This window comes from Brassica oleracea, chromosome C1, assembly GCF_000695525.1.
Source record: "Brassica oleracea var. oleracea cultivar TO1000 chromosome C1, BOL, whole genome shotgun sequence".
Taxonomy (NCBI): domain Eukaryota; kingdom Viridiplantae; phylum Streptophyta; class Magnoliopsida; order Brassicales; family Brassicaceae; genus Brassica; species Brassica oleracea.
The window spans coordinates 12,225,965-12,241,068 of NC_027748.1; the positions used below are offsets into that span (position 1 = coordinate 12,225,965).

The following is a 15,104-nucleotide window of genomic DNA, read 5'->3' on the forward strand; positions in this document are numbered from 1 at the left end:
CATTTATTTCCAAAATCTAACCCTAAGAACACATACAATACTACAACATATGTTGGCAAAACCTAAACCAAAGAATATCATGACTCACTACTTTCACTCATCTATGTTGAAAACAATTAACTTTTGTTATATCTTAATTTATATCTCTTAAAACATATGTTAATTACATGATTTCAATTTTTCGCTTATCAAAATATTTTTTACAAAATTTTTAAATTATTTCTAAGTAAAACTAGTCTAGACGACTGGACGACTTACTGGAAAGTCGTCTGGGCAGACGACTTACGGGGGTTAGAAATGTAAAAAAATTTCGGTTTTTTTGTTTGTTCACAAGGGGTTGGTTGTAATTTAAATAGCCTTTTAGGTTACTTTTGCATTTGATTCAAGTTTGGGTTAAACTTTGTGTTTGAAATCAAGTTGTGAGTCATATTTGACAATTTTCCCAAAAAAAAGTGGATATGTTAATTTATTAATAATTTTTTTTTGTCAACTATTAATAAAAGTTTAACATTTAGTGTTTAAAAAAAAATATTTATCTTTGTTTTTCTCTCAAAATAATGGTTGTTAGAGAATGTTTTCTCCTTTCTTTTTTATATTTTCCCTTAAAATAAATCACAATTCTCTTAAATAACACTTTTAAAGTTTTTATGACCAAAATAGTCTTAAGAAAAGAAATACCAGAATATTTTTTTTTTTTTGAAAATTTTAATATATATGTATATTTCCTTTTAATAAAATCTATTTTGATCATTTTTCTTTTTGAAGATTTTTTTGTGAAAATAATAAAAAAATACTTAATTTCTCTAAAATCAAGACTATCGGAGATGGACTTAGCTGTACAAATGCATTGACAGATCCTTCCCAAAATGAATGCAAACTTTCTCCTCAAAATGTTGTGTCTTGCTCCACAATCTATTATACTAAGGTTTTTTTTTGTCAGCTTATTACTAAGGTTAAATTACGCAATATATTTCAAGGAAAATAAGATGACAAAAAGGTAAAACTTGGTACTTGATGACGCAGATCATATGTTGGTGATGTAGTTTTTCTTTTGTCGAAAATATTACCATAACAAAAGAAGAAAAAAAGGAGAGAATATCAAGCTAAATCTATTTCTATATGAAAAAAGAAGATGAAAATCTAATGCTCTCTTTTATACGGAAAAGGAAAACCTTAGGCGGAGGAACCATCGGACCCGTCTGTTAGTCAATGTTTGGTTAAATGGGCCTTTGTGAAGCCCACAACGTCCACCAAACATAGCTTCTGTACTTTCACTGTTTGTTTCGTAAGTTATGCGTAAAATAGAAGTATTATTCTCAATCAAGAAGGAATAGTACCTTTACAACAACATAGAACAAACCTAAAATCACAAAACCTAAAAAAAGCAACCTAGTCGACGGCGACAGGAGAAGAGAACTCAGATCTTTGTCATGGCACCAAAGGACAAGATCGAGAACCCTCCTGCTGCCTCTTCCAGCGAAGAAGAAGAAGAAGAAGAGTCTGGCTCCTCTGTAGAAGCATCCGGATCTTCTTCCGATGACGAAGCTGGCGATGTCCAGTCCAAGCTCACTCAGAAACCTCCCGCCGCTTCTACAAAGAAGAAACCCGAATCCGATTCCGAAGAAGACGAATCCGAATCCGATTCAGATTCCGAGCCCCCGACCAAGACCAAACCTCTCAACGCTGTCGTGACCTCCGGATCTGTCGCCGCGTCGAGCTCTACAGCGAAACGTTCTCTAAAGCAAGCGGACGATGAGGAGCCTAAGAAGAAGAAGGTGAAGGCATCTGCAACAGAGCATCCCAAGAAGAAGGACGAAGAGGTTAAGAAGATCTCCGGAGAAGACGCGAAGAAGATGTTTCAGAGACTGTTCAGCGAGACTGACGAAATCGCGATGCTTCAAGGCTTTCTTGATTTTACTTCCACTAGAGGAGACCCTTACGAGAACATGGACGCGTTTTGTGATTACGTCAAGAAGCTGATTGATTTCAACGCCTCTAAGGCTCAGATCGTTACGAAGCTTCAACGGTGTAAGAAGAAGTTTGTTAATATAGTGAAGAACGCGCTTAAGAAAGGAAGGACTGAAGATAAGGTCACGTGTTCTAAGGATCTTGACCAGAAGGCTTTCGAGTTGTCGAGGAAGATTTGGGGAGCTAATGGTGTTCTTCCTGCTAAACCGAGGAAGAAGTCTAATGATGTTGTAAAGTCACCTCCTTCGCCTTCGCACACGCCCAAGAAAGAAGTGGAGAAACGAAAGGGGAGTGTTGTTGTGGATGCTCATCTCTCGTCTAGTAGAGAGATGGCCTTGTTCTTCAAGGCGGAGAATGTGAGTGTTTTTGGTTTGGATGAGTCCACGGTGAGTGCGGTTTGGGATATGGTTGAGGACGGACCGAAGAAGAGGGAGATGGAGGAGAAGCTGAAGAAGCTTAAGGATATGCAGGTGGAGCTCTGTTTGCAGAGAACTGCACTCTTGGACACTACTGCAAAGATGATATTCAAAGACTATGCCTCGTCCTCGTCTTCATGATGAGTTATATTGATGGTTTGTTCTTTTTCACTCTTTTTAGTATATGCATAGCTTGTGGAACTAATGCTATCGTAAGTGTTAGTCAATATTTTTCTTTTATGCCCTTATGTTGTTTGGATGCTTGGTTTGGGTATAAATTCCCTTATGTGGAATGAATATTTGTTCCTCCTGTTGTATGTTTTTGTGCTAATAGTTCATTTTCTAAGCAATGCGAAGTGTTAGACTCTTAACTCTAGTTTTAACTCTATGCACATTGTGTTATTAGGATGCCATGCCACTACCTTAACCTTCTTTTCTGGTAGTTAGGTATATAAAGTTATGTAAATAGATAGAAAGTCTCTGCTTTGCTTTTTTTGGAAATCAGCTTTTTTGACTGCTACTATGTAAGAAAATCATCCTTGGATTTCGTTTCCATTTCCTTTTGTGGAAGACTTGAGACTTTCTATCCATTGACATGACTTTATTTACGTAGCAGCGGGAAGTTAACATGTTTAGCACCCTTTGCTAAATAGGGCACAAATCCTTTTAGGTTACACTGTTACAGTTATGAACAGATTTGCCAATGTGTAGTAACTTGTAAGCTTATGTGGGTAATCTTATTCTATTTGCTGCAATCTTAAGACATTCGCCGGCAATTTTTCCTCATATGCTATCCTTCCCTCAGTCAAGCTATTGCTTTCCGAGGACGGCACAGTTTGTAAATTGATACTTGCAACTAGATAACATACCTTTGCACCTTATCCCTCACAAGGGCTGAAGAAGTTTCTGATGCCTTCCTCAACTTTGGTGGAAACATTCAGACACCCAACTGTCTAAGGTCGAATTTTACAAATTTACAAGAAACGTATTTAGATTTCAATGTGTAGAACGATAACTCATATTTAACAGACAGCCAATCTCTAAAGTGAACACATCAATTAGAATATTGATTTACATAATTGTTCAAGTCTCTAACAAGTCCATGCCAATAGTAGTGGAGACTCTGGTTTGCAAATTGCAACTGGTGAATGCAAATAAGTAAATGCCTGAAATATACAGGTAATACCCTAATACAAATTCAAACAATCAGATATGTAATGATGCTATCAGAGGAACTGAAAATGTATAGCCTCATACCTAGCTCAAAATTGCTCTCAGAATCTTAGACAACTTACACAAGATTGTCACCAAAAATGAATATCGTTGTTACAGTTCATTCTTGCAAATAGTCATTTAGTATAATTAAATGATTTATTAACTAAGAGAAAGAAGCATTATAATATATGCTTAATTTGTAGACAGGCAACTTCTGTCATCTTCCTATGATCTAGAGAAAAATGAATATGGACACTAAAATGAAGCATTATTCCAAAGAATGTTACTACTATTAGTTTATAGTTTCTGTAGATAAACTAAACAATTAGTGAGTTGAATTTTTCGGTGAACAAACGATCCATTTGATGTTCTTACGTGCGTGCACAAAACCACAGACCTGAATGCCGACTTACGAATTCACATAAACTATTATTAGATAATTCCGCATTTGTGTTGTTGATATCACTATATGATATCGTCTTCCGTGTGTAGTATAGTTTACTTTGCGTACATTTGGTGAAATTTATTCTAGAAAATTAGAGTCCAGTGAAGCAAAAGGCTTAGTCAAAAATGGAAAAAAAAAATACACAGCAAAGGGGCAAAACAAAGGTATTCAAGATGAGCTAGTTCACCTTCTTTAAGTAGTGGTTCTTCCCCTCACAGCTTCTCCATCCATTGAAGTGGTGGAGAACGGGGAGTGAGAGAGAATCCCTCCACATTCTCCAATATTTTTCTGTATGTTGCTCTGCTTGATTTTATATATACTGAGGTTTCTTGGCATACAAGTAATAGATTTGATCACAAAGAGACCGTAAACTCATGTTTTGTTCTGCTTTCAGGAGTTACTAAGGAGATGGCGTCCTGGACTTCATCCCAATTCCTGTATGAAGAAACCAAGCCATGCGGTATCCAGTTCCTGGAACGTTTCAAGCGTTCAGGAAGACTCTCCTTCAAGCAATACCAAGCCCTAGTCTTCACCTTAACCTTCGTCGCTTACATCGCCTTCCACGCTGCTCGTAAGCCTAACAGCATTGTCAAAGGCACCCTTTCCGCGTCAACAGTCAGAGGCGGTTGGTCTCCCTTTGATGGCCCCGATGGAACAGCCTTGCTAGGACAAATCGACTTGGCCTTCCTCTCTGTCTACGCGGTTGGGATGTTTGTAGCCGGTCACTTGGGAGACCGTTTGGATCTCAGGACGTTTCTAACCATCGGTATGATAGGCACCGGCCTCTTCACAGCTCTCTTTGGGGTCGCCTTCTGGGCCAACTTCCACAGCTTCTACTATTTCTTGGCGGTTCAGGTTCTGGCTGGGTGGTTTCAGTCCATTGGCTGGCCTTGTGTTGTAGCCGTGCTCGGGAACTGGTTTGACAAGAAGAGAAGAGGGATGATTATGGGTGTTTGGAGTGCTCACACTTCACTAGGTAACATCACAGGCTCTCTACTCGCATCAGGTCTGCTTAGGTTTGGGTGGGGCTGGTCGTTTCTTGGACCAGCTTTGCTCATAACGTTCCTCGGTCTTGTTGTATACTTTTTCTTGCCGGTGAACCCTCCGACCGTTGGTGCTGAGAGAGATGGCACTGAAGTTGACTCCACCATGAGGCTTGGTGACACCATTACAGAGAGCTTCTTGGGGTCTAGAATGAGTACCGGATTCGATAGAAAAGCAATAGGGTTCATGGCTGCGTGGAAGATCCCTGGTGTTGCTCCTTTCGCCTTCTGCCTCTTCTTCACCAAGTTGGTCTCTTACACTTTCCTCTACTGGCTTCCTTTCTATGTCAGCCACAACAGTACGTTCTTCATCATCATCTCTCAACACATTCTTTTAGGCATCCGGGTTCGGGTATCGGGTCACATAGTTCTGTTCAACTAAAATTTGGCCGGATTAAACTTTTAAAAAGTTTGGTTCGGTTTTGTCTTAGATAGTTTGGTTTTTAAATTTTTTACCGAAACTAACCAAAGTTTTTGGTTTCAATTATATTTTGGTTAAAAATTCTGGGAAAGTAGGTTAAATTCGAGTAATTCTGGTTAGTTTAGTTCAAAATTTTGGTTAAGTCAGTTAGATCGGTTCAAAATTTGGTTAACAATTTTTGTTTCGAAAAAACGAACTAACCGATTACCGAACCGAACTAACCGAACTAACCAAAATTTTGGCTTGGTTCGGTTTGGCGGGTTCGGTTAAAAATCCCAGTTCTACATTTTTTTATTGTGTGCCAATTGCCAAACCTAGTAATCTCCTTGGACTATTAGCAAGAGCCGGTTGCTAAATCTCTCAACACATTTTGTGCCTTGTTATATGTATGGTCTTGTTTACTTGATGCAGTGATTGGAGGAGAGTACCTGTCCGAAGAGACATCAGGAAACTTGTCAACACTCTTCGACGTTGGAGGCGTGGTGGGAGGAGTCTTAGCCGGATACATCTCTGACCAGCTCGACGGCAGAGCCATCACAGCTGCAGGATTCATCTACCTAGCCATCCCAGCCCTCTTCCTATACAGAATCTACGGACACATCTCATTGACAATCAATATCATCCTCATGTTCACGTCAGGAGTCTTTGTCAACGGACCTTTTGCTCTCATCACAACAGCTGTCTCAGCCGATCTCGGCACGCACAAGTCTCTCAAAGGCAATGCGAGAGCCTTGGCTACGGTCACAGCTATCATAGACGGTACAGGATCAGTTGGTGCTGCGATTGGACCGGTTTTAACCGGTTACATCTCAGCGATTAGCTGGGACGCGGTGTTTTACATGCTGATGACTGCTGCTTTGATATCTGGTTTGTTGCTCACTAAGCTTATTGTAACGGAAGTGAAAGCTATGGTGTATGGATCAACTGATGAAGGTGAAGCGGCTACTTCATCGTCGCCAGCAACCAGAGCTCCCATTGATGTTCTCCTCTAAGTTTTTATTTTCCTGATTTATTTTCTCTGTTTTTCTTTGATAATTTCATTACAAGAGAGAGACTTTATGTTGTTTTTTTTTTTTGTTTCTTATTTTCTTTGATCAATGTCTAAAAGTTTTAACCTTTGAGTGAGAATAAAAGTTACGTTCGCTTTAACCAAGAATGAATTTAAGAATGAATAACTTTAAAACCAAATAATAAAAGAAGGATCTTTACATGCAAGTAAACCGATGATCAAAACAGCTGAAAATTGAAGCAATATTATATGGGTGTGGGATATGTCAAACGTCGTCACTACGTTCGGGTTTGCGATATCTCTTTTCAAGTTCCTTGACCATTGAGACGGCGCAGTGGGCAAGCTTGTTGATGTTAGGAACCTTGTAGTTCTGAGCGATGTAGATCCCGCACGCTGTTCCCGTTAGGAAAGAGAAGCTTCTCTTCATTATCCCCATATCTCCTTCTTTCTCTGGAGAGGGAAGGGTTTCTCGGTCTCCGGCGTGAACTTAGATCGGAAGAAAAACTGAATTGGCGAGATTGATTGAAGATTTAAAAAGAGCAAAGAAGTTGAGAATTCTGGAAAGTCGAAGAAGCGACTACAAGATCAACTAATGGGCCTGATGGGTACTTGGCCCAAGCATTGTTTAAACTTACATTGGCTCGCGCTGGTTATAAACCTTGACGCCAACACAAATAAAAAGTGTAAATGTGTGTAACAATAAGTAAAAGGGGGGGGATATGAGCTCCCTTGAGCTTATCTACGTAAGCATAAAAAAATCTACCAATCACATGCTCTTATTTTGCCACTTCACATTCTGTTTGACGACATTGGTCAAACTTTTTGGGCTTTTCAAATTGGTTTGTGACTCATTTAAAACCTATGTTAAGCCTTCTTCGTCAGTCGTGTCCTGATGAAAAAGATACACCTACGTTTTCATCTTCCTCAATCGTCTCAGACGATTCCCCTACATAGACATCATTTCCACATTTCCAAATTTCCGGTAACTACGTCGGCAACAGTATTCAGACCAATAAAATACTCTCAAAACCCACGTCACCAATCAAGCTTCCTGACTTATTTTCTTCTCCTCATACTAAACGTTTCTACAAACGATGGTCTTCTCATCTCCCACACCTTCCTCCATCTCTCATAAATATATATTGATTCAGTCCGCAATCTCACTAACTATAGATCGATTCGATTGTTTGGTTCAATTTCGTCACCTCCAACTTCTGTACGAAATACAATTTTCCAGTTTTAAAACACAATTCAACTCAGGAGCAATCCGGGTATCATTGGTAAGATGCCTTTACTCATGTCCTTCTCATCAGTGTATGGGGTTTTGGGATTTCTGTCTAACCCGTGTATCATGTTTGTTCGTACGATGGTGAACAAGGTTCTTAAACGATGACCAAATCAGAACCGGAGTTGAACGCAAGAGATCTTTTGGTAAGCAAGAGACATGTTTAGAAACAAGTGTTTACCGACTCATTATCCTTGATTTGTGCTTTTACCATAACTAATTTACAAATCGTTTTTTTTTTTTAGCGTCAGGTATGGCTTTGAAGACGACAGTGCCTGCGAACGCAACGGCTGCCCAAACTCGGAAGAAGTAAGTGTCAAATATTTTGAACTTTTAATTCGACGTCTGAAAGAGTGACATTAGACAGGTTTCTTTCGAGTTCCCGCATTCCTGATTTTTGTAAAACTGGTGAGATGTTTTTCAATTGATCATCTGAGGTATGGATATACAAACATGATGCTAAAGAAAAGGCATAAAATGTCTCTAAATTCAAGAAATTTTAAATATGCATACCCACTTTACCTTATGAGCACATGTATCTTAATTTCTGTGGTACATATATTTCTACTCTGTTCCACTTACATTATGGTTTCAAACTTCAACTGAGTGTACCATATCTCAAATCCGTTTTGAAATCGATGGTATCTATAGTTTAGGTAAATCTACAATTTCTTTCCAGGTTTCATGTCCATCTTACTTTTGATATGGGTTTAGAATGTATTTGTACAACTTAACTTAGGATATGCTCTATATTTAGATTTTTGAATTGCAGGCCTATATGTTGGTGACGAAGGACCTAAAGGCACTGAGATAGTACAACTTTATCGTCAGTATGGACACTAGAGTGATGCAGATGAAAGAAACTCCTCAGATATTGATTTCTTTGAATATATTGAGGCTGTTTAAGTTACATGGGATCCAAATGTGTCGGCTGGCCAGGTTATTTATCTATTTAGTGTCTTTTAGACCTAAATTTCTCTTTGTTCTCCGTAGAAATCCAATATGTAGCCCAAGTAAATTTTTTTGCCTTCCCTTCTCCACAGATTTCTTTTTTTTTTTTTCTCTTAACAAAAAAGCTAACGTCGACCTTCATGTTAGTATAACTTTTTCTCCACTTTAATTCCTCAAAACTCTCTTTATTTCAGTAACCCTCCAATGGCGACGGCCCTTTCAATTCTCCCATCTCCACCATCTATATATGACTCGCCTCATTTAGACAGAACCCCTATCATGAACCACTCGATTCTTCTTTTATTAATCAGGTTTAAGATACAATACTCTTTCTAGTCTTTTTTTTTTTTGTTTATTTAATTTCCGAGATTTCTTTGTAGTTTATCCGTTCTTACCTTAACAGTAACTCACAGATTATGTGTTTAATTGAAATCTTATATTAGGTGTTGGCTTACGCACACCAGTCTTACAAAAGAAGTGATCAAATAACTTACTACTCAAGTAATTTCAAAGGAAAAAGAAAAATAGTAAGTGATTTCTTATTATGTACGTCAGTTGGTTGAGAATCGCTCATCTCTTGGTGCATGTTTAAGCTGTTATTTTCAAAGGGGATCGGATATAAAAACTGAGCATTTTGTTGTTGTGAGGTTTACTTGCTTGGTTGGATTAATATTTTGTTAGAAATGCTGCATTGATCAAGAGGAATCTGGTTGTTGGAGTTGACATATTTCTCTCAAATGTTATCCATGTCCATAGCGCCAGTATCAAATAGTATACACAACTTCTAACATTTGTCAACCTTTGTTTCTGAAAATCCCGTCTAGAATTTGGCTAAAGTGTTACACTACCCTTTCGAATAATAAAAGTATTAAAAGCATCTGAATGAATTTTTCAGGGCCCCGCAAGTTTACTCTGAAGCTGACACACTGAGGAACCTAAAATCAAGACTTGCAAAGGGACTGATAATCAAGTGCAGTAAATGCAATCTGAAAGGGGATGCCTTTGTCTGCTATATCAGGTCTTGCCGGTAGGATTATGTATGTTTTACCACATTCTTTTCATTCGCATCTAAATATATAATTAAAAAATACTTACCACAGTTCTAATTCTAATGTGAAACTATTATTTTTGGGTCCTTACAAGAAGATTTTCTTCTACTTTATCTGGACATATAGACATTGCGCATCAAGAGCTGAGCCCTTACCAAAATTGTATCAAAGCTGTTTTCCCCATCATATTTTGATACAAGACTTACAGTATGGCTGTATCATTACTTTTTTTCAGAATTCCTGCTGAGTTTTGTTCATTGGATAGTACAAAATATCTTTTTCTCTGTGGATATGCACTATCACAGAATGAGAAGGTTAGTATTTAGTAATAAACATCTCTTCTTACCACAAGACAACCAAGAAACCCCATCCTATGTGGATATATCATACCTACTTTGCTTCAAAAAAACTTATCTTCGCATTTTATTGCTTTCCCCCATTGCCTGATGGAATAATCCATATCAAGGTACTGGAACCCAAGTGTTACACATGTGCTTGCTTCTAAGGATGTGAAAGGAGCGTGTACAAGAACTGTGAATGTTATTATGGATATTCTCAATGGAAAAGGGATTATCAATGCATACTGTAAGTTAGATTGGTCACTCAAGATTTCAAATGCTCTTTACTTTTGCCAGTAATAAATCTTTGCCTTTACATGGATAAACTTTAACTCTTTCCAAGGATGAAAGCAAGTCTCGAAGCTTCTCAAAGCTATTGATGAAGAACCATTTGATATTCATGTTACCACTCAAAGATCTCAAAATGGACCAAAAACTGCAAAACTCAAAGTAGCAACTAATGTGTCAGTATTTATAAACATACCCAATGAAAAAGAACCTCAAATTTGTAAGAATTTTTAATGAGTCGCACGCTTGCACTATTAAATTCTGTTTTGCAACAGTTCAGTTGCTATGTTTCGACTGAGTTGGTTTTATTGGGTATTATTACCTCTAAAGAGATTTTTGGAGAACCTAACCTCGAAAGATCAGATAACAGTGTATGACTTCATCATCGAACATCATGTTGTACCAGGCAACATGATCCAGCTAACTTCGCATTACCTCAGCAGGCCGAAGTCGTCAGGATTACGTAGTGATGCAAGCATGTGTTTAAGCCAACATGATTCAGCTAAATTAATTGGTGATATCATGTTGCATCATCATTTTGAAGAATTTCGTACTAACGAAGTCGTTAGGATTATGTAGGGATGTGTGCATGTGTTTCGAGTAGAGTGTATAGACAGTAGAAGTGATACAAGTGGTTTCTTAGTAATTTTAACCTCACTGGCTTATTGGATAAATGCCATGAAAATCTACAGAGGGTGAATTGCTCGGTCTGCAGTTTCGTATCTCTATTTCACAATCTGATATGTCTAATTTCTAGTAAAAACATTAATGACTTATGTTTTGGACCTTTTGCTTAATCGGGTCCTAATATTTTATCTATTAAAAGAGAAGTCACAACTTCTTTTCATGTGTGATTTTTTAAATATTGGACTTATTGGACCTATTACTAGAATGTCATATAACATAACCATCTTACCCTTTCGATCTTTTAATGAAATTATCTTGACTCACGTAATAATAGGGAGATCCACCTACCGTTCGTTTTATAGTAGATCCACCTGTAAATATATATAAGCAAAATATCTCAAAATTAACTTGACTCGCGTAATAATGGGGAGATCCACCATAAGTTCGTGAGTCAGTAGATCCACCTATAAATATATAGAAGCAAAATATCTCAACATCCAATATCCTAACGATATGTATCAAACACATTTGTTAGATTTCCTTAAATTGCTGTTGCCGTTAACTACTCAACAAATCTACTATATTTTCTATAACAACTAATACATAAAATCTATTCTATTTAGTGTAGATTAGTTTAAGATTTCACAGAATATACTCTCTATTTAACCATCTATAAATAACTACGTGATGTTTCATACTTCGACATCACCTTCAATTTTCTGCAAAAATGTCAACTAATAAGAGTGTTTCTTTGCTTAAGGCCGTCAAGCCATACAAACAAGGGTGGCGTATTCAAGTTAGGTTGATTCATTCGTGGAGACAGAAAACCATATATGGAGGAGATAGTCTTGAGATGATCTTCGCTGATGTGACTGTGAGATGATTTGTGGTTATTTGTTTTTTTTTTGTAATCATATCCATATATGTACTAATAGTATCATCTATTTTTTTTGTTTCAGGGTGATAAAATCCACTGTTCGTGCAAGAGGACTTACATTCAACGTACGCAACGTGACCTGCGTCTTGGTGAATGGCATATGATAGATGTATTTTCGTTGTCTAATGCAACGGGACAGTATCGTACAACGAACCATACATACAAGATGTCCATCATTGAGGACACAAAAATATCTAAAAGTTCCTATGTGTGTGATGATAAGTTCTTCCGTTTTGCCGATTTTGAAGAGATTGGAAATGGAACCCTCAAAACTCATTTTCTAATTGGTTAGTGTATCAATCATATTTTGTTGTATTATTTAAGGTGATTGAAGTTAATTTTGTTTAGTATGTTATTTTTTCAGATGTCATTGGTCAAGTGACCAGTCTTCGTGACATTCAAACTGTCCAAGTTTCTGGCAAGGATAAGAAGAAAGTTGAATTCCGTTTACTGGACAGCAGGTGAGTTAATATAACAAATTGATATCTACACTCTTTATATAATATATGATTGCTTATGGATTGAATGACTTATTATTTCAGTGGTCAGAGCATTGCCTGTTGTTTGTGGGGAAAGTATGCTGAACAGCTTGATGATCATCGCCAACAAACAAAAGATCCTAATATGGTGTGCTTGATCCGGTTTGCGAAAATTGGGTTTTACAGAGGTTTGAACAACCATAACAGAAAGCTTTGGATTTAATTTTAATAAAAATAATGTACTTAATTAATGTTTTTCTTCTTCTCTCGTGCTTTTGTTTTATAGGAGAAGTTCAAGTAACCAATGCATTTGATGCATCACTAATCCTTTTCAATCCCGAGTTACCCGAAACTCTTGGTTTAACAAACGTGTATGATTCTAACTACTATATTTATATTGTTCTTATACTATAAGACTTTGACCCTTTTATTTTTATACATGCTATTTTATTTTCAAAAGGGAACATAATGAGCTTGCTCTCGCTCTTATTGATCCAAAGAAAGAGAAGCGTGTGACCAGATACCAAGCTGAGGATTGGAATGATGTGGATATTAAATCTATCTCTGAGATCAACATGGCAACAATGGTTTTGTTCTTATATTTTGATGAACATTTAATTTACCATCATGTTTATGTTTTCAATAATATCTGATTCTGCTTTGTTTGCATGTTTAGGAAGAGGATTGCAAAATCATCTGCTCAATCGAATCTATAGATACAGATTGGAGCTGGTTTTACCAAGGCCATGACAGTTGTAAGAAACGTGCAATACTAATCAAATCAAATAGTGGAAATTTGGCTTCAAATGAGAAACCAGTTTTCTGGTGCACAAGTTGTCGTACTAATGTCACCAGTGTATCTCCAAAGTGAGTTTTTATGCTTTTAGATTACCTATGTCTTATTTGTTTTTTTTTTAATTTTACATTTAACTGCTATGTTTTTTGGTTTTAAACAGATTCAAATTGCATCTGGTTGTCAAAGATGACACAAGTACTTGCAAACTGATGATCCTTGATACAATTGGTAAAGTCATTGTCGGATGTGAAGCAGTAGAGCTTTGGGATGGTTCCTATGATGAGGTTACTATAGATAGATTTTTATTAAGTTTATTTACTAATACTTGATTTACTACATCAATGACGTTTGCTTTGAAATATTGAAAATGCAGATTGAAGATCCTGATGTCTTACCACAACCTATTAAAGATTTGGTTGGGTTATCATTTTGTTTTGGTGTTACTCTTGGCTCTGAGAATGTTTCCGGTGGATCAGAAATCTTTTTGGTTTCACAAGTTTTGTCTGGAGACAAGCTTCTCCAAATCGAGACAAATTCTGAACCCATAACTCATGTTACAGATGGTTCATCAATCATGTCTGGTGGAGAGGTATGTTTTAAGAATACAATGGATGTGACTATATGGTTTGTGCTCCTTATATATTGTTTAGTGTGATTAGCTTTATATAAACGTTTTTCGTTGTTTGTTGACCTTATGATTAGGTGTCTGCACCAGAAAAGAACAGTCAGAGTTCAGAAGAAGGTTCCTCAACCCCGTTCTCAAAGCGCAAAGAAAAAGATCAACTTGAGCAGACTTCAACTTCCAAAAAAATTTGTACCAAGGCTATCAAGATGGAGAAGATTAAAGATGATTAGCTGGAATTAGAAGGTTTCATGCGAGATTGATGAGTTTTTCATTATTTTTATGCTTTTTTAAAATTCTTCTTCTGGTTTGTTTTTAATAATGTCTGTTGTTTTATAAAACAGACTATTTATTTTCTTTGCTCGAACTTAATATTTATGGGTTTTAATTGGCATAATAAATTTATTTACTATCCTTAAAATACTATCTTTAACCAATGCAAACAGACATTAATAAATTTAACCAATGCAAACAATGACTGAGACTGCTTCAAAAGAACTTCCATTCTTATCTAGCCGAACAACTTAATTGTACTAGCAAACTATAAGTTGGAAAGCAGTGACTTACTGGTGTTTTGATGGTTTGACGGCCAGTGTCTGAGCGCTGTCAGAGCTAAGGAGAATCAAAGTTCTTGATATCATTCCTGAAACCAAAAAAATGATTGTATGGATTTCAGTGATACGTTTTTATACTATATACATCAATCAAAATACTTTCACAAATCAAAAAAGGATACCGGAACAAAGGAAAGCTCATCTAGCTTTAAATTAAAAAAATATATACATATCGGATATTTAATTTTTATTTACATATCTTAAAACTATAATCTTCCATTTCTAACAAGATTTTCACGATTTTAGCAACTAGATAATATTATATTTTAGCAACTAAATAATATACCATCCAAGCTAAAAAAATCATTTTCTCTAAACTCTGTTATCAATTTTCACACTCCTGTACCATTGTGTAACTTAAGAGTCTGCAAGGAGCATAAATATTTCTCATAACTTCTACATCTAATCAGGTACATTTACCATCACGAAACTGATTTCACATTCAAAACGTGTTTTGTATATAGGTTTTGGTTTTCAACAAACATTATTGCAGGCACAATGAAAAGGAAAAAAAGTGATCCGCCAATTCAAAAGGTGGATTCAACACTACAAACAGAGAGTAAAACTAGACGAAAACAGAACAGTGGGAATTGGATGCAAG

The 15,104-nt window shown here is 36.7% G+C and overlaps 4 protein-coding genes and 1 long non-coding RNA gene across 7 annotated transcripts; 4 read left to right on the forward strand and 1 right to left on the reverse strand.

Annotated features, from left to right (window-relative positions):
• Nucleotides 1-1,319: 1,319 nt before the first annotated feature.
• Nucleotides 1,320-2,734, forward strand: LOC106316033 (mediator-associated protein 1-like). The gene has a single exon (XM_013753899.1). It carries the CDS (start codon nt 1,431-1,433, stop codon nt 2,523-2,525), a length of 1,095 nt encoding a protein of 364 aa, XP_013609353.1. The 5' UTR covers nt 1,320-1,430; the 3' UTR covers nt 2,526-2,734.
• Nucleotides 2,735-4,273: 1,539 nt separating this feature from the next.
• LOC106298559 (putative glycerol-3-phosphate transporter 2) lies at nt 4,274-6,501 on the forward strand. Its single transcript, XM_013734700.1, has 3 exons — nt 4,274-4,334; nt 4,439-5,386; nt 5,920-6,501. The coding sequence occupies exons 2-3, from the start codon at nt 4,453-4,455 to the stop codon at nt 6,498-6,500; spliced, it is 1,515 nt and encodes a 504-aa protein (XP_013590154.1). The 5' UTR covers nt 4,274-4,334; nt 4,439-4,452; the 3' UTR covers nt 6,501.
• A 212-nt stretch (nt 6,502-6,713) lies between these two features.
• Nucleotides 6,714-7,046, reverse strand: LOC106302467. Its single transcript, XM_013738974.1, has one exon. The coding sequence runs from the start codon at nt 6,951-6,953 to the stop codon at nt 6,783-6,785; it is 171 nt and encodes a 56-aa protein (XP_013594428.1). The 5' UTR covers nt 6,954-7,046; the 3' UTR covers nt 6,714-6,782.
• Nucleotides 7,047-7,398: 352 nt separating this feature from the next.
• Nucleotides 7,399-10,372, forward strand: LOC106294849. 3 transcript variants are annotated; one of them, XR_001260914.1, is made up of 7 exons: nt 7,399-7,797; nt 7,896-7,948; nt 8,048-8,111; nt 8,575-8,741; nt 8,948-9,064; nt 9,197-9,280; nt 9,649-10,372. It is a non-coding gene; the product is annotated as an uncharacterized LOC106294849 (long non-coding RNA). The 3 variants fall into 3 exon arrangements; XR_001260915.1 differs by having other exon boundaries at nt 7,414-7,797; nt 8,560-8,741; XR_001260916.1 differs by lacking the exon at nt 8,948-9,064.
• A 1,410-nt stretch (nt 10,373-11,782) lies between these two features.
• Nucleotides 11,783-14,122, forward strand: LOC106331727 (replication protein A 70 kDa DNA-binding subunit C-like). Its single transcript, XM_013770135.1, has 10 exons — nt 11,783-11,929; nt 12,015-12,279; nt 12,357-12,453; nt 12,535-12,659; nt 12,758-12,842; nt 12,932-13,058; nt 13,148-13,338; nt 13,428-13,551; nt 13,641-13,856; nt 13,970-14,122. Exons 1-10 carry the CDS (start codon nt 11,783-11,785, stop codon nt 14,120-14,122), a joined length of 1,530 nt encoding a protein of 509 aa, XP_013625589.1.
• The last annotated feature ends 982 nt before the right edge of the window (nt 14,123-15,104 follow it).